A 27,834-nucleotide genomic window follows, 5' to 3' on the forward strand; every position below is an offset into this window, starting at 1 on the left:
AGGTCTGTTCGCAGCACAGACGTGGGTGCATGACAGCACAAAAAATGTGTTTCAGGATAACTGTCCTCACTCAGCAGCCTGGCCACAGCCCCCCAGCCCGCTGGGCTCGGTTACTGGAAGGATTCAGCTCCGTGCAGACAAACAGCTCCTGCAGCAGCAGCGGGGCTGCAGCACTGGGAGGTGTGGGGAGGGTCCCCAGAGCTCTGCCTGCCTCACCCCTGCACCTCCCAAGGTAAGACTGAGCAGCTCCCGGTGCAGCAAATCCCCTGCAACAGGACAGAGGGAGGACAAGGGACTGTCTGCTTGGAAGGAGAGAGATGCCAGAAGACTCAGCAAAGCCTGAGCTTAAATCCATCGAAGTTAGTGCTGCCTCTTGAGCCCCAGAAATCACAGAATCCCGGAATATCCTGGGCTGGAAGGGACCTCCAAGGATCATCCAGTCCAGCTCCTGCCCTGCACAGACAGCCCAGCAATCCCACCCTGGGCATCCCTGTCCAAACACTCCTGGAGCTCTGGCAGCCTCGGGCTGGGACCATTCCCTGGGGAACCTGGGCAGGGCCCAATCCCCCTCCCTGATTCTCCTGCATCCCCCAAACCCAAGGGTAATTATTATATAGCAGAGTTTAATCAGACCAGGCTCCTCTTCCTGGAAATGTCTTATTCAGCATCACCATCTTAATCTCTGGGACAACACATCAAACCACCAGCAACGACAACAAACAAAAACTTTTTTTTAGCTTTATTTTTTTCCCTGTGAAAATGCAGGTCATTAACTTCAAGAAATCACAGTTTTATAAAGTGTCATTCGTTCCATACAAGCTCCTCATTCCAGCACCTTCCCCCACTGCCCATCCCAAAGAGATCCTCAGCTCAACCTTGCCTCACCAACAGTGATTTTTCCAGACTTCCGGAAGGAGCTGCACGACAAGAGCCATCTGTGTTTATCACTCCTACTTGTCCTCCCCACCCTGAGCTGGGGTTCTGTTCTAAACACTCGTTATGAAACCTGACAGTTCCAGCCAAATTTGAACGAGGATAATGCAAATCTTCCCCGACTTTCTGCTGTCAGTATTGCCTTCATCTGGAAGCCAGGTTGTTTGTGCCTGTCACGGCAAAGTGACAAGCCAAGGGAAGAGGAAACTGTCCTGGCAGTAGGAGAGAGCCAGGAGAGCTCAGGCTGGTTGGCAGCATAGCCTGGAGATTGTCCCAGAGGAGAACCCCAGCACAGGACTGGGAAGGCACCAGTGGTTTGTGGGGCTGCCGAGGCGCCTGTCCCCAGGCAGGGACTGTGACAAACTGTGTGGGCTGGGAACCTGCAGCCTCACTTGGGCACTTGTGGTGGCAGCAAAACAGGACTGAAGGCTTTGGACAAAGCAGAGGGTGAATCCTGGCTAATGCTGCTGTGAGGGGACACGGACATCCCCACGGACCAGGGGAACACAGACATCTCCAGGACCAAGGAACATGGACATCTCCATGGGCCAGGGGAACATGGACATCTCCATGGACCTGGAGAGCATGGACATCTCCATGGGCCCTGCAAGGACATCCTGGGCCCAGGAGGGTTCCCTGCCCTCGTGCAGGTGGCCTGAGTTCAGGTTAATGCTGCAGATGCAGAGCCCAGGAGTCCTACAGACAGTCCTGCTGCTCCCTCCCCGCTGCTCCAGGGCTCAGTCCCAATGCCTAAGCATGGAACCAAATACCAGGACACGGGAGCACCCCTCAGGTGACAGAGGCACAAGGGGCAGCCTTTGGGATGGAACCCACAATGCTTTGGGATTGACACATCACAGACTCACAGAAACAACCAACAGTTTTCCTCCTGCCCCTTCAGAGGAAGCTCAGGAAAGGAGGCAGCCATGCACTGAACCTGTGCTTGGGAGCTCCTGGGACCCCTGGAAGAGGCACTTTGATCCCCCCTGCTCCAGAGCTTAAACTCTTAGTAGTTTATGGCATCTGAAAAAAGAAATCAAGCCAACCTCCCCCTTTCCCCATTCCCTCCTGGAAGACATGTGCATAACGTGTTAATTATTTACTAAAAGACTCTATGGCATTGGAGATATAATTAGGTGCCTACTTTGGACAACTCATTAAGTGCTTTAAAATAAAAAGTGCTGTAAAAACTATACCCAGAGTGGTGACAGGTTTCATTTTTCCTTGTGAGTTTCACTTTTTATTACATCACAACTTGAGTTTTCTGATCAAGGATGTCACTGTCTGGTAGAGCAAAACCAGCCCATGTTCTGGGAGACCAAAGGGAAAGAGCATCCATTGTTTAAGGAGTGCTGCTCCTCAGAAAGGGAGCTCAGAGTGCAGCTTTTCCCAGCTATTTTCTAAGTGAACTTCCCTTGGGAAGACTGCCAGCATTGCTGCCCCGTTGTGTTTCCCAGACCAGCACAGACCTGGCAGAGCCCACCTTGGATTTTGGGAGCTGTTTCTCTGCCCAGGCCAGATGCAGAGCCCCTGCTCAGAGCAGCCACAGAGCTCTGGGAGAGCCACAGCCACAGCGAGGGACTGTGATTCCCAGGTGCCAGGCCTTGGAGCAGCCCAGAGCAAACACACTCGGAGCTCACACCTCCCTCAGGAAAGGAGAAGGGCGAACGACACCCACCCACCTGAACTTCACCTGTGAGGTTTCAGTATGTTCCAAACATTCACAAATCAGTAAAAAAAAAAACCAAAAAAACAAAAAAACCACAACAGTTGAAAGCTTAAGGCATTCCGGGCCCAGCTGCCCATCCCACTCAGTGAACCCAGTCTGAAGTGAAGGGAGGAGTGGGAAGCCTTGTGAAGCCAGGCTGAGCTCACAAAACTGGGGCACTGGGCTAGATTGGGAGCTGGAAGGGAGATTTTTATAAACTCTGCAATAAAATACAGCCCTGTCACAGCTGACAGAGCCGGTGTCCCTTACTCCTCCAAGGACGGGACAGTGCACCTGAAGTCCCACATCAGAGGTGGGAACAGGATGGAGGAAAACCCCCTCCCACCAAGGAATTCTGTATCGTCTTCCTGCCTGCCTGAGACACCAGAGAGAGCACCAGCTCCTCTGAGACCTGCAGGTGGGAGCTGCAAGCAAAGCTCTTTCTGGGAACAAAGTTCTTTTCTGATTCAAGAAGGAAGCGACTGCGGGGAAGGGTGGGAGGTGAAACCAAGAAGCAGCCAGTGACTGCTGTCCATTCTCCCCATGCAAAAGGCTTGAGGTGGAGATGATGCTCCTCAGAGCCTACAGAAATGCCTCTTCCTCCAGCTGGAAGGAAGCCAGCCAGCTCCCCTCGGCACAACCAACCCCAGCTGCACTGAGGGCACTCAACCTCCTCCTCTGGGCAAGCCCAGCAAGGACCGACCTCACGTCGGAGCAAGAGCAAGAGTCTTCACCCAATCCCTGCTCTCCTGAAAAACCTCACCTCCTTCCTCTGAAAAGTGAGGAATTTCCACCTACCGCTCTCAAGCTCTAACACACCCAAAACAAGTAATTCCCAGTGTCCTGGGGAATGCCTAAGCTCAGGACATGTCTTGGAAGTGGATCAGAACAGCCAACACAAGTGAGGCCTGAGGGCAGCGAGCTGTGATCCTGCTGCAGCACAAACACCAGCCACCACACTTGGTGCTCCATGGCAGGGGAGGTCAGGAGCTTCTGCAATTCCTTCTTTGCACAAGGTGCAAACCTCCAAGGCAGGCAGGGCCTCAGGGCCTGTTCTCCAGCTGCCCGTGCTTGACACGCCAGGCCCAGCTGACGCTGCAGTCGGGGGCCAGGGTGCACTGCAGCTCGATGCCAGAGTCGGGCACCTCCATGTCATAGTGCACAGGCTGCCCCTCCTTGGTCACCAGGCTGAAGGCAGGCACAGGGATCTGTGGAGCAGAGCACACAGAGCTCAGTGACACTTCCAGTCTCCTCCAGAACATCACACCCCTCCATCACAGCCAGCTTCACAAGACAAGAACAGCTCCCAGGGAGGGGGTCGTGCTTGGCAGGAACATCCTGAACTGCTCTCATAAGAAAATACCTCGGAACTGGACTGGGCAGTGCCCACCCTGCTGCCAAAGTGCCTCCCTGAGCTCTGGGCCATGGCTGGGGTGTCCTGAGCTGCCCATGTTTGGGCACCTGAACTCCTCTCCAGGTATTTTGCTTTGTGATGTCCACAAAAACAGATTCTTGAGAAAACCAGCACCACTGGAACATTTTCTGGACTGGTGTAACATCTTTTAGAGACAATCCCATTTTACACTCAGATGAGTCACAGTCCCACAGACACTCCAGAGTTCCTTTCAGGAACAGCCAAAGCAGCCCACAGTGAGGTTCACAGGAGTGTGCCAACATCTCCAACAGAACAAGTTGGAAGTTGGAAGCACCCCAGCCAAACACAGCTCATTTCCCTGAGCTGATGCTACTGCTCAAGATGAAAAAGCTATATAATGATTCTTTAGGGAGAGGGGAAAGAGTTTATAATTGAGAAGGATTTTTTAAGCTGCACAGATGCTTTCTAAGATATAGATGCCCATGATCACTCTGACAATTGGCACTGGTTTACAATTCAGGTTTGGTACTAGGTTTAGGCTGGATATTAGGGAAAGTTTCTTCACTGCAAGAGTGGACAAGCATTGGAACAGGCTGCCCAGGACAGTGGTGGAATCATCATCCCTGAAAAGGTTCAAAACATGAGCGGATGCGGCATTTGGAAATATGGTTAGTGGGCTGGGTGGGATTTGGTTAGAAGTTGGGCCTGATGATCTTGGAGGTCTTTTCCAACCTTAATGATTCTGTGATTCAGAAAACATCCTCTGGTACCACACTCAGAACAGCAGCACTGAGGTTCTGCTTCTAAAGGTGTCCCAAGGATCCCTGAACCTCTCCTGGCTCTCCCTGGCCTTCAGGGGTTATGAGGCTGCAGCAGGGAAGAAATGAAATGATGCACTGAACTCCAGTCTGTGTCTCACCTGGCTGCTTATCCCCGTGGCAATGTCTCCCACCTTTGTCCTGTGGAAATCCCTGATGTGCAAATTTTCTCCACTTAGCAACTGGATCTGGATTTTCACTCCTGGAATGCACAAGAGATTCTTTAATTTCTGCTGAGCCACAAGGACCTCACAGTACACAGCAGAACTGACTTGACAAGGCACATAGATGGGGAAAAACTCTTTTTTGTCATTAAGGATTTAATTTATGTAGTTTTTTTGCTGAGCATGAAGCTTGCTGCAGACAGCAATGACTCACAGAGCAGAGCTGCATTTAGCAAGAAAGCAGCTGAAGCGATGCATTAATTTGCACAATATGCCCTCAAAATTCTGGGTAGATGTTTGTGGTTATAAAACATTCCTTGCACATAGAAGCTGCATGAAGCAGGGCACACAGGCTCTGTGTGCTCAGAAACTTCCCTGGATTTTACTGTACAGACCCAGTGCCTTCCACCCATCTGTGACTGGGGCAGACTGCGCCTCCTCACAACCCATCTTTAGCAGGGCTCTGTGCTCCACAGCAATGAAGGACAAAAGGAGCTCAGAAACTCCATATCCAGCCTGTCTGGATAGTGAGAAGGTGGTTCCTGGCCCTTTATGGCAGGTTTGGAAATGCAGACCCACCGTTGAAGTAGCTGGGAGTGTCCGTGTGCCGGCCGCGGCTCAGCAGGTTGTTCCAGCTGCAGCTCTGCCCGTCTGCCTGGCTGTTCCAGGAATGGATCCCAGAGCTCATGGTGTCCCTCAAGCTGTGAGAAGCCTTCATGGAGTTCTGCAGGAGTAAGCACAAGTTTGTCTAAGGCTCTGAAAGAAAAACGAGCTGGCAGGAGATGAGCATTAAAGTAAGGTCAGGAGGAAAAAGGTGGAAACTCAGAGGGGTTAAAGGCTGGCCCTTAGTCAACCCTTATGTGCCATCTGGGAAAGGGAATAGATAGCAGTGGAACAGTGTGCAGATATTCTCAATAGTTAAATCAGTGATGAGCTGAAAAGCTGGATGAGAAAAGAGGGGTTGTACTGACTGGCAGGAGAATTAAGATCAGTTAAAGTATTTGTCACTAACTGATATTAGAAACACACAGGATAAACAATTAACTGTACAAAACCAACCATAGACCCTGTGCTGCTGCACTGTTGGGAAGGGTCTGTATTGTCCCAGTCAATCTGACATCAGCACAGTGGTCTGAACCAGTCAAAAGTCAAGTTAAAGGTATGGGGTAGGTGTTAAAGGGAAAAACCAAGCAGAGTCAGATCTCACACTGCACACTGTGTGTGTCAAGAGCTGAGCTGCACAGAACTCCTTCAGTTCTCCTCAAAAAGCACTGGAAGACTGAGAAGAAAGACAAAAATAGGACACAAAGCTGCTCCAAATCAGAACTGACTCCTGCAGATGCCAGGATGTACAAATTTGGGACTCAACGTCTTTGAAAACTGTGATTGAAAGGCTTTGTCCTTCCCTGGTCCAACAAGGCTTATTCAGCATTCCTCACTGGTATTCCCCACCTTAGGAACACCAGAGAGAGAAAACCAATCTAATTGAAATTGGTATTTAAATAACTAGGACTACCTAGTCATTAGTATCAATGGGTTAAAAAGTTCATGGAGAATAGATCCACAGGGCTGGGAATGAATATCCAAGATTTGGGTCTCTGTTTTCCTCTCCTGATCTCCTGGTCTTTCCCTCAACCTCCCACTGGTGGCCATGGCCAGGAAGAAGACCAGCTGCTTGGTGCAGCTCCTGCTTGCATCACTGCTTCCCCAGCTCCCTTCTCCTGCACAGACAAGGTTGAGGCTGCTGAGATTTTCTGTATCCACACACTTGAAGTGTCTGGTGAGGATACAGCACAGGAGAGGCTCTGGAGGAAAGGATCCATGCTGGACAGGGAGCCAAAGCACAGCTACAACCCTCAGCACTCCACTGGGCATGAGCACAGCTTTCTTCCCAAGATGCTCTCCAGCAAATTGGGTGTCAGAGAGCAGCAGCAAAGGTGAGAAATTCCAGATTCCCCCTGGTCATGGCTTCCAGTTTTCCCAAGGGGCCAGCAAGCCACCCCCATCCATCCCCACTCACCTTCTCACTGGCATCTGACACAAAGGGGCTGTCGATGCTGAGGCATGAAAGCATTTGTTCTTGTTCTTCCAGAGAGTAAGGCTGGGAAAGGCTGTTCAGAAACAGTTCTGCAGCAAAAGGAAGAGAAGGGAGACATTTCCAGTGTTTCCTTCCATACCTCCCTGCTCTAATCATTGCTCTGCAATTAATACCCAAAGCTTCTTCAGCAATATTTAATGTTCATAGTGGTGCCAGCAAAACCCAACACACAACTGTGCCATGCAGAGCCAGCACTGTGGCACAGGGAAACTGAGCCAACAGGAGATGGATTGTGCAACAACATGCAAAATAGCAAAAAAAAATTTCCCAGTTCTTGCCCATTATGTGTCTTGTGAGATGTCACTCTAGATCCATCCACATTATCAGGAAAAGGTCAAACTCATGTACTCAGCTCTCACAAGTGTCTGGATGTTTGTACTTCCTTATCTAGATACAAGCACTTACAAATACTGCAAATATTCCTGATAATATCCAGATATCCCATACATAACCAGCTCTTAGAATGCTGCTGAGACCCAAAGCCATTTGATAAAGAAGCTGCCCATCAGCAACCCCTAAAATTCCTCATTCCTCAGTTTCCTGACAGTTACAATTCAAACCACTTTGTTCCTAACTGGAAGACGTCAATTCACTCCAAAAGATTAGAAAATATGGGAGAAAAAAAAATGAAATGTAGAGTTATACTGGGGCAATGGAACTGAACAAATCACTGATTTCCACATTGAATTTACTGCTGCTTTTCAAACTCTGGATTGCTGTTGTAACCAAATTCCTTGGCTGATGGCTGTAGGTTTTCCAATGACCAGAACAAAACAGTTGCAGGCTGATTTTAACCGCACTGCTTTTCTTGACACCTGCCATTTCTTTATTTTTATCCTGGCTTACCTCAATTAAAAAAAAAAAAGTTTGAATCTAAAATTCCAGATGAAGTTGGAATTCTGACACTGTTTACACAGTGCAAACAGGCACAAGTCCGAAACAGGCTGTTTTCTAAGAGATTGCTGCACCTCTCTCAGAAAGTGCCCCCCTCTTCAGGGGAAAGGAAATTCTGTTCACTCCCTTTGTGTCACATTTAATTGGTTAACAGCTATTAGTTTTAGTAGTTTGAAAGAAGGTTGAGCAATTTGTGTAACAAGAAAGGAACTATGAGCAAAATGACATCCAAGCTGAAACCCCAAAAATAACTGTCAACAAGCCAAGAGAAAGTAGCTGTATTTTTATCCTGCTCTCAAGAAAAAAAAAAAAAAAAAAAAAAAAAAAAAAAAAAAAAAAAAAAAAAAAAGCTGAATTTCTCCCCCAGCACAGTGCTCACCAATTTCCAGCTGCTGAAGTTCTTGCTCTGAAATGGTTGTGGCTCTTTCCACGTGGCTGCAGCTCTTCAGGGGCAGAGGAGTAGAGGAGAGAGGTGGGGGATCACAGGTCTCAGGTAACTCCTCGCTCTCATTCCAGTGGGTTCCCTCAACCTCCTCTGTTTGCTCCAGAGATGGAGGTGGTAGGAGTGGGCTGCCACAGGAAACTTTGACTGACAGTTTTGGGTCAGAACCAGTCTCAGAAACTGGGCTCAGGGGGGACAGGGATGTCTGTGCACTGCTTTCTTTATTCAAAGAGAAATGCCTGGGCTCTCTGTATTCACCTTTCCAGGGGCTTTTCACACCTCCCACTACAAAAAAAACCAAAAAGGATACAAACATTATCAAAAAAAGCAATAAAAGAGGTCAAAGTTTTCCTTTGGTGTAAGAATTTTTGCAGTGTATTTGCTGTAAAATGCTCAGCTTCTTCAAAAGATAAAATCAGATCACCTCCACAAATTCTTGCTGTATTACAGAATCATTCAGCAGGATTAAGTTGAAATAAATTAGTGATGGTGTCAGGGGCAAGACTGAACCACAAGTATGAGTTACAGCTAAGGATGCAATAAACCTCTGCTGGCAGCTGTGCTGCACACCAGGCTCTCCAGGAGCCCAGACACAGCACATGAACAAACCCATGGAGAGCTCACCTCCTTCAGCAGAGAAGAAGAGCATGTGACAGCACACAGGAAATTATCATTTATTTGGGTGACAAACACTCAGCTGCAGGCAAAAGCCATCAACCCAAAATATGCATCAATACTGTGAAAATGCTCTACTGGACAATGACCTAGACTGGTGCTTCCCAAAGGAACAGCACCAGCAGCTCTCCCGGTGGGAATACAAAGGTCCAGCTACATCAGTTACATCAGACATTTTTACCTTCCTCCAGTGCCACACTGGTCTTAGTTTTGAGCTCTGATGCAGATGCCCTGTGCAGAGGCTCCTTCTCCAGCCCCAGTTTAATAATCTCAGCAGTGAGAGGGTTGCAGGAAGGTGGAATTTCCCTCAGAGGAGGCGGCTCTTTAGCGATCTTTGTAACAAACAGGAAGTGAAAGAGGTTAGACCAGAGAGGTTTAATTTGATTTCAGGAAGGTTCTTCCCACCCTGACAGCATTTCCAACTGAAATGAAAGCATTAAGCGAGACCTGAACAGTAATTTTATTACAGCTGAATGGCTCAAAAAGTCACACCCAAGTCATGAGCAGGGTACAGAAAAACAGCCCAAGCAGAGCAGGCACAGGGAATGCTCAGCTCCCAAACCAGGCTGGCATCCTGTCAGATTCCCAGCTGGCTCCCAGCCATCCACCCCGAGGCCAGTGGTCCCTGGCCAGCAATAACAAGCCCTGGCTGCTCACCTGCCTGACACTGCAGAGAGGCTGGGTCACTCACCTTCAGGCAGAGAGGGTGATTGTAGTACTGGGTCCAGGGGTGGCAGCCATTGAGCATGTGCAGCATCATACAGCAGCTGCTCCACACGTCCACCTTGGAGTCACAGCGCTTCCCCATCACCACCTCGGGGGCCATGTGGGTCTCAGTGCCAGGCACGTAGTTCCCTAAAACCACCCAGGAGAAAACTCACTGCATGCAGGCAAGAGAACTGCTCCAGTGCCACTGGTAGGAGGCCTCAAGCAGAATCCCTCTCTTTTCAGCTGAAGTGAGAGACATGTCAGCTCCACAGAATCCCAGAGTGGTTTGGGTGGGAAGTGACCTGAAAGCCCATCCAGTCCCAGCTCCTGCCATAGGCAGGGACACCTTCCACTGTCCCAGGTGAGTCCAAGGCCCATCCAACCTGGCCTTGGACACTTCCAGGGATCCAGGGGCAGCCACAGCTTCTCTGTGCCAGGGCCTAACCATCCTCACAGGGAAGAACTTCTTCCCAGTATCCCATCAATCCCTGCCCCCTGGCAGTGGGAAGCCATTCCTGTTTGCCCTGTCCTTCCAGGTCATTGTCCCACATCTCTCTCCAGCTCTCCTGGTGCCCCTTTAGGCACTGGAAGGGGCTCTGAGGTCTCCTCTGAGCCTTCTCTTCTCCACGCTGAACAATCTGAGCTCGCTCAGCTTTTCTCCATAGTAGAGGGGCTCCACCTTAACCCAAAAAGCAGCACTGTGTGTTCTTAAAAGCTGTTCCCTGTTAGACGCATCCCTTATACAGAGAATGGGGATTAAACTTCTCTTTCAAGCAAATCTGGGAGGTAAAACATGAGCTTGACTTTAGAAAACATAACCTTTTCTTTCAACAGCTGCATCAAGGAGCACGGTTAAGTTTAATTGTTAAAAAAAAGGAATTTGCTTTAGTGGAGGTCAGAACTCTTCCCCACTATTTAGTGAGGTTTCACAACAAGTCAGAGTAGGATTTTAAAATTTCAGTGTGGTTACTTGCAGGGACAAAACAATGAATAAATCCCACAATTTAACAACATAATATTACAAAACCCCTTCTAGCCTGGGAGATAAAGACCATCACCTCCCAAATTTTGGATCATTTTGGCTGTCAGTGGGGTGCCTCACAGTAATACCAATAAACCAGACGCCCTGAGCAATGCTCAGCCTGGAAAATGCAGTTGCTTGCAAATCAGCCACATGTAAATGTTCACGATAAAGAATGAGTCAGAAGGGCAATTCTTCAGAAGAGCAGCAGCAAAGCCTTACCTGTGACCAGGCACTTTCCCAGCCCGTCTGGGTGCAGGTGAGCAGAGTGGCCAAAGTCACACAGCAGCGCCCTGCTCCCGTCATCCGACAGCAGCACGTTCTCCGCTGCCAACAGAAGGGTCCCATTAGTCTCCTCTGGATCAGGAGATGGGAAAAACAGCCAAAAGCACACAGAACTACAGTTCTTTAAGCCCAAAGGATTTATTTCCCCTGTCACTGGTTTAAGCACATACAGAGCTGTATTATCTTTTATAAACTACCAATTAACTGCCCTGGAGATTCTTGTAGCCCAGTGGGGCAGCCTAGGCAAGCAGCCTGGCAGATCCATGGGGTGACAAGAAGAGGTGACAAATATGATATTCCCAGTGGCCTAGAACCAAGGGAAACTCTAATTTCAAACATAGATCTGAAAATCTAGTAAGTAGATCCCGTAACTTGAGTAAGTAATCCCACAATTTAATCTCCAAGCAGTCTGCCCCTTCTAAGAAAAGGGAAGAACAAGCTACTTCAAACACCTTCCTACCTTTGACATCTCCATGGAGAATGTTTTGAGCATGAAGATACTCCAGACCCTCTAAGACCTGGCCCAGGTAGCTGAGGGCTCTGTCCTCTGGCAGGCAGCCACTCTGTTTAATGAGCTGCCCTAATGAGCCACCTAGAAAGGAATCCAGGGAGTCCATGTTAGCTTATCTTTAAATTCTCCCCAGTATCATTAGCATTCCTGGTTGTTTCCATTGAAAAAATGAGATTTTCCAGGTCTGACAGCACTTATCTCCCAGACATGGCTCTGTTCCTTTTGTTTATTCCCAGAGTTTTTGCTGGCCATAAAAAAAGGCCTTGTTCATATGGTTTTTTGCTTAGTGTCAGTTTAACAGTGTTGCTTTGGAGCTCTGTGATCAGAACAGGCATTTCTAGGTGTTACTGACCACCAGCTCATTCTTCACAGCCTGTTTTCCATGGTTCTGGCCAGAAAAAGAGCACCAGGCAATGGAATCATCTAGGTTTGCTTAGACATTAAGTACCCCCTTTTCCCACGGCAACGTGCTCCACTGGTGTCCTGCAAATCAACAGGAAGCACAAACCAGCCCCAGCTGTGTTTTACTGTGAAAAAGAGACACCTTGAACTGGAGTGAGGTAGGACTGGGAATTCTTTCCACCACAGTGAGCCCATTGCAGGGATTACACACCTTGCAGGGATTATACACACTGCAGGGATTACACACACTGCAGGGGTTACACACACTGCAGGGGTTACACACACTGCAGGGGTTACACACACTGCAGGGGTTACACACACTGCAGGGGTTACACACACTGCAGGGGTTACACACACTGCAGGGGTTACACACACTGCAGGGATTATACACCTTGCAGGGATTACACACACTGCAGGGGTTACACACACTGCAGGGATTATACACACTGCAGGGGTTACACACACTGCAGGGGTTACACACACTGCAGGGGTTACACACACACTGCAGGGGTTACACACACACTGCAGGGGTTACACACACTGCAGGGGTTACACACACTGCAGGGATTACACACACTGCAGGGGTTACACACACTGCAGGGGTTACACACACTGCAGGGGTTACACACACTGCAGGGGTTACACACACTGCAGGGGTTACACACACTGCAGGGATTACACACAGCCATCCCAACCCGCTCAGGAATTCCCACCAGGAACGTTCTGGACGCACTGAGGAACTAACAGATTCATATTGGGGCAGGGGGAAGAGGAGGTCAATGTGCACTGGGCAGTGCCAGTGGTGGCTCCATGGTGCTGTCCCCTGCTCACCCTCCATCAGCTTCATGAAGATGGTGACCCAGGGCCCCTCCTTGACGGCCCCGTACAGCGGCACCACGCTGGGGCTGGTCACGGCCGCGCACGTCGTCAGCTCCTCCGCACGGAAGTGTTCCACCTGCACCTACAGAAACACGGAGCACTGAGCAAATCCTGGCATGGATCCTGGCACAACTCTCCCTCTCTGGTGGCTGGGTGACAGCAGAGGCATGAGATGGGTTAATTTGGCTTGATTGCCTTGGAGGGTGTTCTCCAAACTGAATTCTGTGACCTGGCCTAACAGAACTCAGGGAGTGCAGCAAGGAGTGGGAACACTTGGGATGGTAAACCCTCAGTGTCTAAGGGAAGTGAAGATCCATCACAAGAGATGCCAGCTTGCAATAACTCCAGATTACGGCTGAGGATGGGTACCCCTCAGGAGGAAGGTAATTTCTGTCTCAGCAAAAAGATAATTTGGACAACTGAACATTCTGCTTTTATGAAAAAGTGAAAAAAAAGCCCTGGGGATGGTGCAAAACTTGGCAAAAATTCAACTCCCCAAAAGCAGGAGGGGAACACAGAATATTTTCACAAGCAGTGACCTGCATGATCACCTTGTTAGGTGGTGCTTATCCTGCAACGGGTTAAAGAAAAACTATTCACTAAGTTCAGCCAAACTAAATAAAACAAGAATTTGCTGAAGTCCAGAGGGAAAACATGAGTCATGAAGATTCTGGTGGGAAAAAGATGCATCATATTTCTTCTCTGTCAGCAATCCATCTATAGCTGGTTTTCTTTCATCTCAAGAATTTGGAGAGCAGGTGCTTCTAACACCAAGTCTGGTGAAAGAAGGTGAGGTAGTGCCCTCCTGTCACAGGGAGGCAGCAGGAACTGGAGACAGTTACCCATGAAAAATTAAGAGAGCATAGAGGAGTGTCCAATTTGCATGTTAGAACTCTCTGCTTTCAGAGTGTGATCTAAGAAGATGCATTTTTTGATATAAAGAAGCATCATTTATCCTTCAGTAATTAGGGGAGGAAATGACATTTTGAAAGACTTCAGCTTCTCCTACTTTCATGTTTCTCTTTTCAGCACAACCAACCTCCTTCCTGAAAACACACCCCACAAGGAACAGCTATTTCTCCCGAGACTGTGGATTTGCCAAATGGATAATACATTTAAATAGTTACACACTGACAGGAAACAGCCTGGTTGTATCACCACAAGATTTCACACCTGAACTGTGAGGATGCAGAACAGGAATTAATTTTCCACATGCTTGGGAGATGTTTGTTCCTATAGCTGACAACTGACTGGTTATAAAATGGTTAAATAAATACACACACTGGCTTGTCTCACCACTTACATCTTTTCATAGGGAGCACAGCAAGCTGGGCCCCAGCTATGGGGAAAAAAATTAACATTTTAAATTGAAAAACGCAAGTTGTGGTTCTTTTTTGCACATAATATTTTTGTACTCAAGGCAAACACTTCCCACATGCTTGGTGAAGTTTTCTAGTGAAGTAATGTGAGAAACATCAGTTCACAGGGGTGATGAAATTATTCAAGTGTAAGTTCAATTAAAATAGTTCACATTTTCCTCATCTCCTTGCATTATGCCTCTGTCTGCATCCCTGAGGCCCCCACAGTGGCTCACAAATCAATGCCCTGATCTAAGTCAGACTCCACACACTTCCTACATGATGTGACAATGGCATCTCCTGGACTACAATAGATTATAGTGCCAGCTTCTGGAAAAACACACATCCTTTGCTGCATCTGGAACAGCATCGCCTCAGAACAATGTGCTGGCATTGCAGCTAACACTGAGGAGATGAAAGCTGTTTTCAAAGCCTACTGACTGCCTTGGGTTTCTCCTACTTTATTCCTTTTCCAACAGGGAAATAAATACCTGCCATGTAACCATTTACACCAGACACGGTTTGAGATAAGAATAGTCAGATAACAGACAACTCATGTGGCTGCTGCTCCCCCACAGTCACTCACAACCATTCAGAGATCTCCACTCTTGCCTCAGCACTCAGGATCCCTTTCAGCACACTTTAAAGCCAAATGAGCTTATTTCTGGCTGCTGAGCTTGGCCCCTGTGCACATACAGGTCCTCCATCTGTATCTCCCTGCCACCACCCTGAAGTTTTTCCTTGGACAGCAGCAGCACCTCACCATGACTGTACAACAAGGTCCTAAAGAGAACCTGGGAAGAGATTTCCCTCCATATGCTGTCCTGCCAGGACCCCCCTTCTCACACACAGAATTACCTTCTTGGCAGCACACTGAAATCCTGTCTGCTTGTCCTCTATCTTGTACACTTCCCCAAAAGAGCCAATGCCCAAGGAACCATGGCACTTGGTCCAGTGAACCTCTTCTCGGTACTCGTAATCCACCGGCTTCAGCTTCTGGAAGTCCAAACAGAAAACAAGATGAAGCAGGGAAAGAGACACTTAAATGTGGAGCTGCATGGACAGAGATCGGCATTCTCAGAAGCAGCACAAGGCCAGATACCACAGCACCTCTCTAGAAATCCTCGTACAAGATTACTTCTGCCACAGGCTTGAAATGAAACCATGGATCAACCCACTTGATTCCTGTGGGCTCTGTTGGTTCTAAACAAGTGTACCCTGGTGTTGTAAAGAAAGGCCAGCTGGACTTGGATGGCTTTGGAGCTCTGTGTTCCTCCCTTCTCATGCAGGACATAATTACAAAGCTGAATCCTACAACTAACCCAGATTCCCCTGACTAAATGCAGACACTGTGTTAAAGCTCTTCTGCAGTCAGTAGATGGAGACTGTGCCTTAGGTGTCAGTGTGAACATGTTCAGGCAGGTAAGGGACACCTTGAACTTCACAGACCATACTGACAGGGTCACACCGACCCCAGGGAAGTCCTCCAGGAGGACTTTAAGGTGTTGACAGAGAACTGAATTCAGAAGAAGTGAATCATGGCCCTAGGATTCAAATGCATTTCTGTGCCCAGGTGCTGGGGGATGCTGCAGGGCACACTGCAGGAGCTGCTGGTCCCAGCAGAGGAACAGACTGGCCTCCTGCACCTCCCCTTCTACCCAGCCCTGGTTTCTGTCACACTCCAGTTGATCCAGAGCCAATAAATATTGCAGCCTGGCTGAACGGATTGGGCTCTTCCCCAGCAAACACAGGACATGGTTGAAGACTGACTAAGCACAGAACCACAACTCAGAGAAAGACCTGCATGTCTGGTGACTGAGCACAGCATGGATTCAGCAGTCTGAGACAGGCAGGGCTTTAATTCCTGCAGAAAACAACTCTGCATCGTTATCTGGCAGCTTCAACCAGATCCAGAACCATTCAGAAATCACAGTTATAGGAGCAAGCATGTGGATGCAGATTATCTCTCTCCCAGATTAACCCTCTCCCAAAGCCCAGGAGAAAACTCTGCTTCCCCCACCCCAGAGTGTGGCTCAGATCACCTCGTTCAGCAGCACGCCTTCATTTTCACTCTCTTCATGGAATTGTTCCTTCAGCTCCAGCCCACCTCCTCTCCACGTCTTGGCCAGGCTGGCTAAATTTTGTGGTTCACCAAAACTCACGCTCCCCTTCAAGGCATCTACCAAATATTCTTCCACAGAAAGCTTGTCTGAACTGGTTTGCACGGACTGGTTGATGCACTTGGTAAAATTATATTCCAAGTTTAGGCCAGATAAACTACTGTCTTGATAGTGGAGGTCACCATTGAAGTATGTGTCCAGAGCATTCTGCTTCATGGCATGGAGAGGATTGTCCACATGTGGGAAATGAGGGGGAAGGATGTTGTAGGGAAAAGGATGGAGAGTCTCAGGCTGGGGAACAGTGTCCCTCTGTTTCCAAACATGATTAAGGCACTGAATAGGGCTGATCAGCTTGTGCAGTTCAGTTTTGTATTGGCTCCTTGGGGAATGGAGTTTGCCCATGGACAAAGGGGCATGGGCAGGCTTCTCAAAAGACAGTGGATCATAGCCCAAGTCCTTGTTAAATTCAGGAACCCAAAAACTGTGTCTGTAAAGAGTACTTTGGTGGGATTCATCCTCCTAGAAAACAAAACCAAACAGCTGAGCAGGAACTTCTGTACAGACACCAAAATTCCCCCAAGACCTGTGAGGAGTTTGCAGGGAAAATACAAAAGGAAGGTTGAAGATTCTCACCTGGACAGGAATTGGGGTGCAGCTCTCCTGTTCTGGAGTTCTTGGACTTCTCCTGCCAGCAGCCACAGGTTGTCCTTTCAGCTTGGATCTTTTCTTGTGCCTTTTCTTCTTGGCCCTGCCCCGGTGCCTCCCTCTCCAGGTGGGTGCCATCCTGCCCTCCGTGGCGTGGGCCACATTGTTGGGGATGTGATCGAGACTGTCCAAGCGGCTGCTGGAAACCAGAACAGCAGGGCTCTGAGACAGGACAGTGCCAGCACAGCCCAGGTGACACCTCTGACCCACAGAAAGAGAATTAGCAACTTTGCTAACTCAACAGAGAACTAGAACACAACTTCTTGCCTTCTACGAGGTGCTTCTGTAACAAGAACTGAGACTGCATCTGATATGATCTGATATCAATGACTGCTCTAATTTGAAGGAAAAGAGCTTTGCAGAGAAGAGGGATGACTAAGTGCACTTGAATAAAACAGCTTTAAAAGACAAAACGAGCTGGCTTGTAAAGCCCAATACGACAAGATGATTTCTAAGAATGTACAGATACACACAACACTCCAGCTGGGGTCTGCACAAAGAGATGAACTCTCAGGAGGGATACTTGCCTGCAGTTCCTCAGAGTCAGAAAGAGATGGTCTCTAAGGTTCCTTTTAACTCAAACCATTCTATGATGCTATGATTCAATACCAATCATGGCAGTTAGAGTTTTTAAATTAAGCTCTAACACAAAATAGGATTTTTGATCTTCAAATAAAGCAATTGTTCCATTGACTCAAAACAGTTCTGATACATTCCTCTGCCTTTCCTGAACAGTGATGCAGGGCACAGCCACTCTCTCTATCATTCCCTGACGTTTTAGTGCTAAAAGATGCCATAAGTAGAGTTCTGGCTGATGGCACCAGCACAGTGCCTTAAGCCTGAACACACAGCTGGTGTGCACCCCAAAAAACCCCAGATCCCACATAAACCCCCTCAGAAATGGGTCACTTCGAACTTCTTCAGATGGCTCATGGGACCACATAATAAAGCCACTGGGCAGTGTCAAACCACACACCCCCCAAGGTGTCTGAGGCCACCAGGAAACAGGGAGCACCTAACTGTACTGCAGTCACCCATTTCAGGGCACTGGGGCTGCCTAACAGGGCTCCAGTGCATAAGAAAGCTCCAGTACATGCCCCAACAGGAAGATATTCTTCCTGGAGAACAAGCAGCTCACTCCCAGAGGATTCCAGAAAAGCAATTCCCAAGCCTCCACTTGTCTGTCACAAGTGTCACTGTCCCTTTTACCACTTCCAGCTTCTCTGTGTTCACAACTTCTGTTGCTGATGCTGTCATTAAGCAAAGGTTCTCTCTCATCCTCTTTTATCCTTCCAAGAAATTAAGCTGTTCCCTTTTCTGAGGACTCCTTCTAGCAGCAGCCCAGGTTTCACACAGCTTTTCAGCAGATGGTTTAACAGTTTCAAAAGCATCAACAATGTTCAGTTCAAAAAGACTGAAAATTTCTCCTTGAACCTTTCTACTTTGAGCCTATAAACCTTAAAAAATCAGTCATTTCAAAACAAATTTAACCATTCAGAAACAGAGGCAGACGGCTACAAGGTCAGTAAATCTTTAGGCTTTGACAATAGGACAATGTTAGGTGTTTTAGCTTGTGCTTAAACTAAATTTTTCCTGATAGGGAGATGTTTTGGGAAAGACACACTCTTACCAGGCCTCAGACTGAAGAGCTAATTCCAACAGGAGTGCTTTTGGAAAAATATTTTAAGTGCAGAGAGCCAGAGCAATTTGGAACAAGGACAAGTCAGCAGACACAACAGTGAAGAGGGGTGTTTGTATTAAGTCTCTCACCTGTAACGTTTACTGTGGGCAATAAAGGATCTCTCTGATAAAGTGGGGCTGAACTCCTGACTGTTTTCACCTGTGTGGAAAAAATCCAAACCAGAATCATCACTTGTCTTAAACTAGGCAAAGTTTCTCCCAGAAACAACTGGGCTTAAACAGCTCTACCACTGTGCTAAATGAGTGATCCAGACAATCACTGCACAGTCATGTCACACCACCCACACTACATTCTTCCTCCCCCACAATTAGGAGGCTTCCCAGCTATCTCCTGATGCCCCAGCTCTTTCCCAGATGACAGCTTTGCTTTGGCTTCCTCCTCTTTATCCCCTCTTTTAAACAGCTTTCAGAAGTCAGCTAAGAACAGGTGACCCACAGGACACAGATGTGGCTGAGGTGCAGGGGCCTCACGCTCCTCTGTTATTTATGCTTTATTCAGTGGATGCTGCCACATTATTAGGAGATTTCATGAGCTTCCTAAATAGAATCTGGGATGTGTCATCAGCTCCACCCCACTTGGGATTACAAATAGATGTGGTCTCAGCTCTCCAGGAGTGCCGAGGGAGTGAAATCTCATCCCTCTTTACACATTCCTTTTTCTCAATGAAGCACAGCCTGCCCTGCTACTCACATTCTGCTTGGGCAATAATAGAAATTGATGCACAGCCTCCTTCTGTTTCTTCTTTTGCTGTTCCTTTGGTGATTACATCATTCAGGATTTTCCACTGACTGTGAAAGATGGCCTTCTTTGAATCTTCTACTTTGCAAACACTGCTCTGCTTTTCACTCACTGTCTCCTTTGGCCCCTCAGCAGCCGAGAGCTCCTTTTTGTGCTTGACGGCTGCATCAGGAGCTCCTTGGCATGCAATTCCCATCACGGCCATTTCCCAGCTTCAGAGAGACACTGAGCAAGAACAGAAAAACAAAACACTTGTCAAAATACTTCACAGACAGAAGCAGCTTCAAGGAGGCTCCTGAAGGTATCAGATAAATAAATAATTCAAATCAAGGTCCTGCCCATGTTCTGAGCTGGAGAAGAACCCTGGAGCACGAGTTCTCCACTTCTGACTTGGACCACTGAAGATCTGAATATTCAACATTCTCATGACTGAAAATATGCAGTGACATGGGTTTCAGAGAAATTTAATTCTTTGTATATTCTCTTAACTTAAACATAAACAGTAAAACCAAGGAGAAGGAACTCCCATATCACTAAACAGGAAGAATATTCATCCCTAAAAAAGGGGAAAAGGGAAGACATGAAAGTTCTCCTAGAGTGCACCTGGGGGAAATTACACTGTGCTCTCACCACATGAATGGCCATGAACCCAGATAATTCACTTTTTCCCTGTGCTCAGTCATCCTCAAAGGCATTCCTCATTCTCCCTCAGTGAAGCCAGGCTCGACAGCCAACCTGCCCATCCACAGATCCTCCCCCACTCTCTTCCCTCCTCTACATCAGCAACACTTCTGCAGTCCTTGCTCAGGCCCATCAGAAGCAGAGTGCAGGGTCCATGGAAGTTGGTGCTGGATAGAGGACAGTGATGGTGCTGGAACAGATCCTGAGAGCTGGGCAGGGGATCAGCACAGGCTGTGAGCTGACCAGGAACACAAATGGAGCTCCAAACAAGTCCCAGCACAGGCCAAACCTTGGCCAATTGGCAGCACAGGGGAGGTGGAAGGGAGCTGGGGATGAGGGGAGAAGCATAACCCAGCATGGAAACAAAGCACTGAGGGACAGGATGGGGGTACCCAGGGGTGAAAATCAGCAACATGGAGAGTGAAGAGTCCCCTACAGCAACATGGAGAGCACGAGCCCCTGGGGAACACAGCTTCGGTGTAGCCTCTGATCCCCTCACCGGGTTATGGAGAAGTTAAACCAGTTCTTTCCTCATAAACCAGAAAGTTCTCTGCTGCCCCTTAAGTGCAGAGATCCCTTCCTTGTGCCAGTCCTCTCAAAGCACAAGTGTAAAACCTTAAAATGAACATTTCCACCCTTAAACGACCCAGGAAAGTTCAGAACCTTGGGCAATGTATACAGGTGTTAAGTACCACAAACCCAGGATAGGACAAGGAGGGACATTTTAACAGAGGCCAGGAAGACAGATATCAACACCATTACAGGAGCACACCTTGAGGCTCATCAGCTTCAATCTGCACAAATATTTCTTATTTCTTTTTTTTTTTTTTTTCCTTTTTCCTTTCCTTTTTCCCCCACCTTGAGCAGCTGCCTGGGGCAACAGGACATTTATTCCAACAGGCTCCTGGCAACAGAGATGAATCAGGAACATGACAAAATGAGTGGGTGGTGCTCCATGCCTGAAGGACCACCAAGGAAAAGAGGAGGCATTTGGGAGCCAAGTCCATGAACCTTGGTGCTGTGAGTCACCTAACAACCTGGCAGGTATACAAGGAAAGTCAACAATGACCACATTCAGCGGCCAAACAGAGAACAGCTGCTGTGCAAAAGAAGTGCTGATGACAGTATCCCACTCATTAGGGCCGCAGTCCTGTCCCCGCTCCCTCTCCTCTACAGAAATTATGTCAATTCTCAGTGCTGTAAAATAATCCCTTGGAGCGGCAGGAGCAGAGCCTGCCAGATGACTAACCCAGCCACCAGTGACCAAACTGACAAGTTCAGGGTTATTTTTATCCTCACTCTCTCCTGACTTGCATTAACTCTGTCTCTCCTTGCCCTCCCCTCACCCTCAAGGTCCTTCAGCACAAATCAGTCCCCATCACCAAAAAACATATACTTCTACAAGTCCCTCTTTGGCTGAGTCAAAGGAGAACAGAGAGAGAGGAGAAACAAAACTGCAAGTCCTTGTCGCCCTCTGAAATGGCAAAGAATAACAAGGAAACATAACTGAGATTAAAGTCAACAAAGCTCTACCTCACTTGCAGACTCAAAGAGACCGAGGCAGCAATTGTGAGCAACGGCCTCGACCCGGGCACAGCTCAGGCAGTTTAATGTGTGACTCAGGGCTGTGGGGCTGTGCAGGACCAGAACCTGCACGCCCAGTCTGGTTCAACTGTTGCTGCACAATTTTCAAGCCTTGGAAAAGTCAAATGCCAACTATTTTTATGGTGTGTACAGCAAAGCATGGCGGGCAGAAGCTGTCATTAAAAATAAGCAGTCAGAACTTTTAAATAGTTTTTGAAGTGTAACTTCTGCCTGGAGAATAGAAGGCTCAGGAGAGGCTTTTATTGCCCTGTACAGCTCCCTGACAGGAGGCTGAAGCCAGCTGAGGGTTGGGCTCTGCTCCCAAGAAACAAGAGACAGGACAAGAGGAAACAGCCTCAAGTTGTGTCAGGCGTGGTTCAAGTTGGATATTGGGAAAATTTCTTCACTGAAAGGGTGGTCAGGCATTGGAATGGGCTGCCCAGGGCAGTGGTGGAGTCCCCATCCCTGGAGGTGTTCAAAAACCAAGCAGACATGGCACTTCATGAGCTTAGTGGGCCTGGTGGAATTTGGTTCAAAGTTGGACTGAACGACCCTGGAGGTCTTTTCCAACCTCAGTGATTGTGTGATTCAGAACTGAACAGGCCTGACTCATCTCTGTGCACGTGGAGGGGGCAAAGAGAGGTGCAAAGAGCTCCTGAGTCCCATCAGTTCAGATGCAGGCACTCAGTCTGCTCAGACCCACCCCACAGCCCTTCTCCGGGAGCTCCAGATAAAAGGGAGCCTGGGGAGCAGCAAATGGGGTCCTGAGGATCCAGGGGAAGCCAAGTAAGAGCAGGATTTACCCATGTGAGACACTCTGGAGCTGCAGCTGCCCTGCCTGTTTACATGCTCCAGGATGAGCACAGCTTCCTGCACAGACACAAGGCACAGACGAGGAGCTGCATGTTCCTGAGCTGGAGGGTGGTTGTGTCCTACCCAGAACTGCTTCTCTGGTTTTCAAAACCTCCTCTCCCTCAGCCAGCTCACTTAGACCCAGCTGTAAGCCTTGATTTCCATATGCCAGACTTTCTTCCTTCTGTGGACATGTGATGGGCTCGTTATTTTCAAGGCAGAAAGGGGAAGTCAGGTAATGATACAAGAGATAAGAGTGGATACAGCACTCCTAACCCACAATGGGCTTTTGATACCAGCTTGAAGCCTGTTTGCTCCTTATCTTCACTAAGAGTTTACTCACCTTGGGTTAACTAATGTTAGTTCCCACTGCTGTAAAACAGAAAGTGTGTTTTTACAGAATGAAAGCCAAACAGTCTCAGTTGTGCTGTGAAGGACCCGCTCCGATGGCAACTCCTCCCTGCACTAACGTGTGGGAGAAACTAAAATACCAGATAAGGTCACCTGAGACTTGAAGGGAGTCAGAATTAACGAGATACTCAAACATTATTAGTATAAGAGACAACCATGTGCTTAAAACCTCCTCCTCCCTTCTCTAAACAAATCCCTCTTCAGCTCTTCCATCTCAACTGGAAGATGTTTGGAGCAGGGACCTTAAAAAAGTACTTCTGTTTCAGGAAATCCTTGTGAGAGAAACTCAGAGCTGGACAAGAGCCATGCAAACACCTTTCCAGCACTGCATCACTTCACAGCACACCACAGTTTGGGATCCTGCTTGATGTGCCTGGCTCCAACACCCCTGGACAATGGCTTTTGGGAGAATTTCAGCTAATGCTTTGTGGACCAGCCCATACGTTTGGTCAAAAGAAGACTTGGGAAAGAGCTTTAAAATATATATAAGACTTCCTAAGTCAACTTCACAGAATGGAGATTTCTTGTCACCTGAGAGTACCCATTCAGCAGCAGTTTCACACTGACATTTAGTTTGAAAGAAAAAAAGAAGATAAAAAAATATGTTGTCTCAGTGAGGTTTCCCACTTCCTTATGGAGAGGAGTTCTGTGCACAGAGCACTAACTCAGGTTGGCTTTGCAGCTGCTGCTGCTTTGATCAAACACGAGCATTTTTGGCCATGCTGCTTTGCTGACCACCACAACAAAGCAACAGCTGGGAAGAGCCAGGAATTTCTGCATCACTAGAGCAGGGAATGTCAACTGAGAAGAACACCACACACCTTTTGGGGATGTTCCTGTCCTAACAGCTGTCAGTGACTATGGCAGAAAGTGCCAAGTCTGCAGCCAAAAAAACATGCACAGGATATTAGCTGCAAAATCCTTGTGCAAATCCACCAAACCTTGTCAAGGAACAGGTTCTTCCAAACAAACAAAGTAAAAAAATAAATAAATAAATAGATTATACTTGTTACATGGATGGATCACAATAAAAATTTTTGGGCCAAAGGCATGTACATATATATATAATATACATATATATACATATTTATGTACATACTTTGTATACATACCTTAGGATAGATAGATAGATAGATAGATAGATAGATAGATAGATAGATAGATAGATAGATGAATGGATGGAAGGATTCAAGGCCAGGTTGGACAGGGCTGGGAGCACCCTGGGACAGTGGAAGGTGTCCCTGCCCATGGCAGGGGGTAAAACTGAATGAACTCTAAGGTCCTTTTCAACCCAAACCATTCCATAACAGTTTGTACAAGCCCTTCAAACCCTGGGCACCACTGCCCTCCATCCCTGCCTCCTCTCTGCCTGGGTGCCACCCATGGGCTCCCTTGCCTGCCCACGTTTCAGACAGAACTGAAATTCAGACAGTTCCGGTTTTGGCTGAGGCAGTTTAAGGCCTGTTACTGTAGCCCAGGCCTGGGGTGGAGATTTAAACTGCTCAGAGCTGTCAGCAGGACAAGTTTCACTTTGTGTCAGAAGGGACTTCAAAAAACCAGTTGTAGCATTCAACAGCCCCCCGACCTCAACACACACTTAGTGCTGCTTTAAGTGAACATGTCTAAGGAAAAAAAAAAGTTAAAAAGAGGGGAAAAAGAAATAAAGGAAAAGAAAAGAAAAAGAAAGAGACTTCCCTTGTGTATCTAAGAGCTCCAAAGTGAAAATAAATAGAATGCCTGACTGATTAAAATCCTGGTGAGTCAGAGCAGCAGTTGCTATTCCAGGGAGCTCTGCCTTCACCTTCCCTTCCATAAGCACTGTGACCCATGGAGCCATTCCAGGGGCTCCTGCACAATCCCCTCTGTTCCCTCTCATGTGTATCCACAGGTTCACCTGAGGAGCACCAGGGAAAGCTAAACCCTTCTCCCCAAAGCACCACCAGCTCCCTGTTTGAAGCACTGCACTATCAGCCTCTGTAGGAGCACACGTTTCAAACGATAGGCAGTGTGTAAACACATTCTTTAAAGTGGTTTGATAGTAAATACTCCCAAATCCCATTTCAGCCACTGGTGTTGCTTACTGTAAACATCAGCATAATGAGCCTCAGTTGGGTTTTTTTTTTCCTTGCCAGACATTAAGATATTGCAATAGTTTGGTTACAAAATCTGCAGGGAAATACTTGACTGGGTTTAATCATCAGCAGATTTCTAAAAGCACCCAAACACACCTTTATCCTCATTTCCTCGAGGACAGCCTGCACACAGCTCACCCCTGAACAATCCTTTTCATGTTGCTAAACAAAGATATGAACTCCAGCACTAGCCCAGAGTTTACAAACAGCACCACGAGCCCATTCACTCAAAGAATGACTAGTTTTTCCCAACCTCTTTGTAAACAAGAATAGAAATAATCAGAACAAACTTCAGCCTGATAAGGATTTGTTTCCTCACACATCTCTCAGGCACTGCTTAACAACATCCTGGCTTTGACAAGCCACTTGTGAAGTTATTTCCTAAACTACAACAAAATTATACAATAAAGCACCTAAAGGGATAACTTCCACCTGCCACCACAGACACGCCTGAGAATCAGTTCTGCCCAGGCAGGTGGAGCCAGGCTGTCACCAGTTGTTACCTTACACTGCTTTGCAGCTTTACATTTCAATCATATTTATAAAATCCATGTAAATCTATGGGGGAGCTGTAAGGCTGGGATGCCAAGCAAAACCAACCCAAAAGTTTAGTTAAATTCAGTATGAATAGAAGCAGTTCTACATGATCTTAATTTATGATTTGTCCTGCCAATTCAGTTGTGATGATATCATACTATAAAGTCAAAATATGAACTGATTGGGTTGATTTCTAGCTGTCCAGCCTGAGCAGACTCTCAAGAGACAAACTCCCACATGTTCATCTGGAACAGAACTGCCTTTAGGCAAGACAAGGCCCATGTTCTTCAGGGCCCTGATTACCAGGCCACTAAACCATGATCAGCAAATCCCAGTCTCCTACAGACACAATTCCCACGTGTCTCTCCCTCCTCCTGGTCCCTCCATACATCCTCATCTCCCTCTCCCAGCATCTCCAGACCCTTTCCTAACTCAGGGCTCTTTTACTCCCAGGCACCTGCTCATCTCAGAACCTGGAAATCCTTCTGTCCTCCAGGCCTCGAACCCTCTCCACCAACACATTTGACACTTGCCAGCAAAGTTCAAAAGTCACAGAAGGAAAGCTGATTTATGGTCACCCTGCCTCCATCTTCTTGGCAATTATGATAATAATTCAGCACCTCATCACTGCTAGAACCACTCAGCTCTACCCCCTCCCATTTAACACAGAAAGAAGACTCAGGACAGACTCATTAACTTCAAGTTCATTAACTCCAGTGGTGTTGGATCAGATCCCACAAACCCTTCAGGTTTTCAGTTATGTTTGTTTGTTATGCTCCTTCACAGCACTCTACAAGATTCAGTCTCTTAATACAGTTAAAATTTAATAGTTAATAGCAAGTGACTCATTCCCAAGGAATCCGGTGGCTGTGCCAATAACATTTCAACTGAGGTAAAATGCAATAAAGCAGCTCACTACAGACACACTCAATTCAACTATTCTTATCACTAATGTCACAGCATAGAAGTGCGAGTTATTACTCATAAAAGTGTTTAGAAAGCCAGTCGAAAAAGAAATTCAGACTTTGTTTATAGGTGCTGGTTTCAGACTGCTGTGTCGTACATGTGCGAGCACCCAACACACATTGCTAATGTAACCAGTTAAAGCTGACAGGAAGCATCTGAGAGCAACCACAGCAGCAACTTAGTAATCAGCAAAGAAACGTTTTAAACTTAAAAAGAAAAGAAAAAAAAAAATTAAGCATTGACTTGTGTGAAAGACACGTTCAGAGTGAAAAGGACCGGGTGGTTCAGGACCATTAAGGCCTGGATCGGTTGTATTGTGATGAGCTGAGCTAATCCCTGCCTCCTTCAGCCCTCTCCAGGGCCAGGGATCAACGAAGTCGCTGCCCCGGGAGCCCGGGGAGCCGGGAGCTCAGGGAACTGAGGGGCACCAGGGGATGAGAAAGTCGGGCTGCCCAGGGCACCGGGAGCCGCGGACCCGAGAAGGCGCCGCGCAGCGCGGTGATGCCATCCGCGCTCCGAACACACACACACAGCGGGGAGCGGGGCCCGGAGAGCCCATCAGCCGCTCGGAGCCCCCGGCTGGCCCGGGGCTCCTCACACGCTGCCCCCGCCAGCAGCCGCGGGAGCTCAGCCAGGCCCGACCGGGCAGATGCACCCTGCGGCTCCCGCACCGAACGCCGCACCCCGGACCCGGATCCCACCTCCGCGGCGGTGGCCGGGCCCGCACCTACCGCTCCGGCACGGCACGACACGGCTCGGCTCGGCTCAGTTCAGCTCGGCTCGGCTCGGCTCGGCTCGGCTCGGCTCGGCCGGTCCAGCCTGGTCCAGCCCGGTCCGATTCTGCTCAGCTCGCCCGGGACAGCCCGGCGCGGCCCCTCAGGCCTCCGCGGCGGCTCCCGCTCACTGACAGGCGGCACCCAGCGACGGCCCCGCCCCGTCTCCTCACAGCCAATCACCGCGCCCGTCTCGCCGGGTAACTCCGCCCCTTCTCCCGTCGTGTCCAATCACCGCACGGTCCATGCCCTGGCTTGGCCCCCGGCGCGGCCCCGGCCGGCTGAGTTTCCCAGAAGTGGGCGGGGCTTTCTACCAAGCAGGCCCCGCCCCACGCCTCCTCCGGGCGCTGTCGGGCTGCGCA

General features: G+C 48.2%; 1 protein-coding gene across 1 annotated transcript; it reads right to left on the minus strand.

Moving 5' to 3' along the window:
• MAP3K14 (mitogen-activated protein kinase kinase kinase 14) lies at positions 1–27,730 on the minus strand. Its single transcript, XM_066336758.1, has 16 exons — positions 27,431–27,730; positions 19,489–19,761; positions 18,867–18,936; positions 17,025–17,235; positions 16,314–16,910; positions 15,130–15,267; positions 12,866–12,995; positions 11,582–11,713; positions 11,059–11,163; positions 9,799–9,962; positions 9,289–9,439; positions 8,370–8,717; positions 7,019–7,125; positions 5,578–5,722; positions 4,936–5,036; positions 1–3,849 (listed from the first exon to the last, which is right to left on the minus strand). The coding sequence occupies exons 2-16, from the start codon at positions 19,739–19,741 to the stop codon at positions 3,685–3,687; spliced, it is 2,817 nt and encodes a 938-aa protein (XP_066192855.1). The 5' UTR covers positions 19,742–19,761; positions 27,431–27,730; the 3' UTR covers positions 1–3,684.
• Between the last annotated feature and the right edge of the window lie 104 nt (positions 27,731–27,834).

Source organism: Sylvia atricapilla, chromosome 27 (genome assembly GCF_009819655.1).
Source record: "Sylvia atricapilla isolate bSylAtr1 chromosome 27, bSylAtr1.pri, whole genome shotgun sequence".
Classification (NCBI taxonomy): Eukaryota; Metazoa; Chordata; class Aves; order Passeriformes; family Sylviidae; genus Sylvia; species Sylvia atricapilla.

Bases quoted from the DNA above. Each gene is read 5' to 3' on its own strand.
- MAP3K14 (XM_066336758.1), bottom strand. From the start codon at position 19,741: ATGGCCGTGATGGGAATTGCATGCCAAGGAGCTCCTGATGCAGCCGTC. The intron at 15,268-16,313 runs GTGATCTGAGCC...TTGGACTTCCAG, and splicing joins AAGGCGTGCTGCTGAACGAG to AAGCTGAAGCCGGTGGATTA. The intron at 7,126-8,369 runs GTGAGCACTGTG...CTTTTGCTGCAG, and splicing joins ACTTCAGCAGCTGGAAATTG to AACTGTTTCTGAACAGCCTT.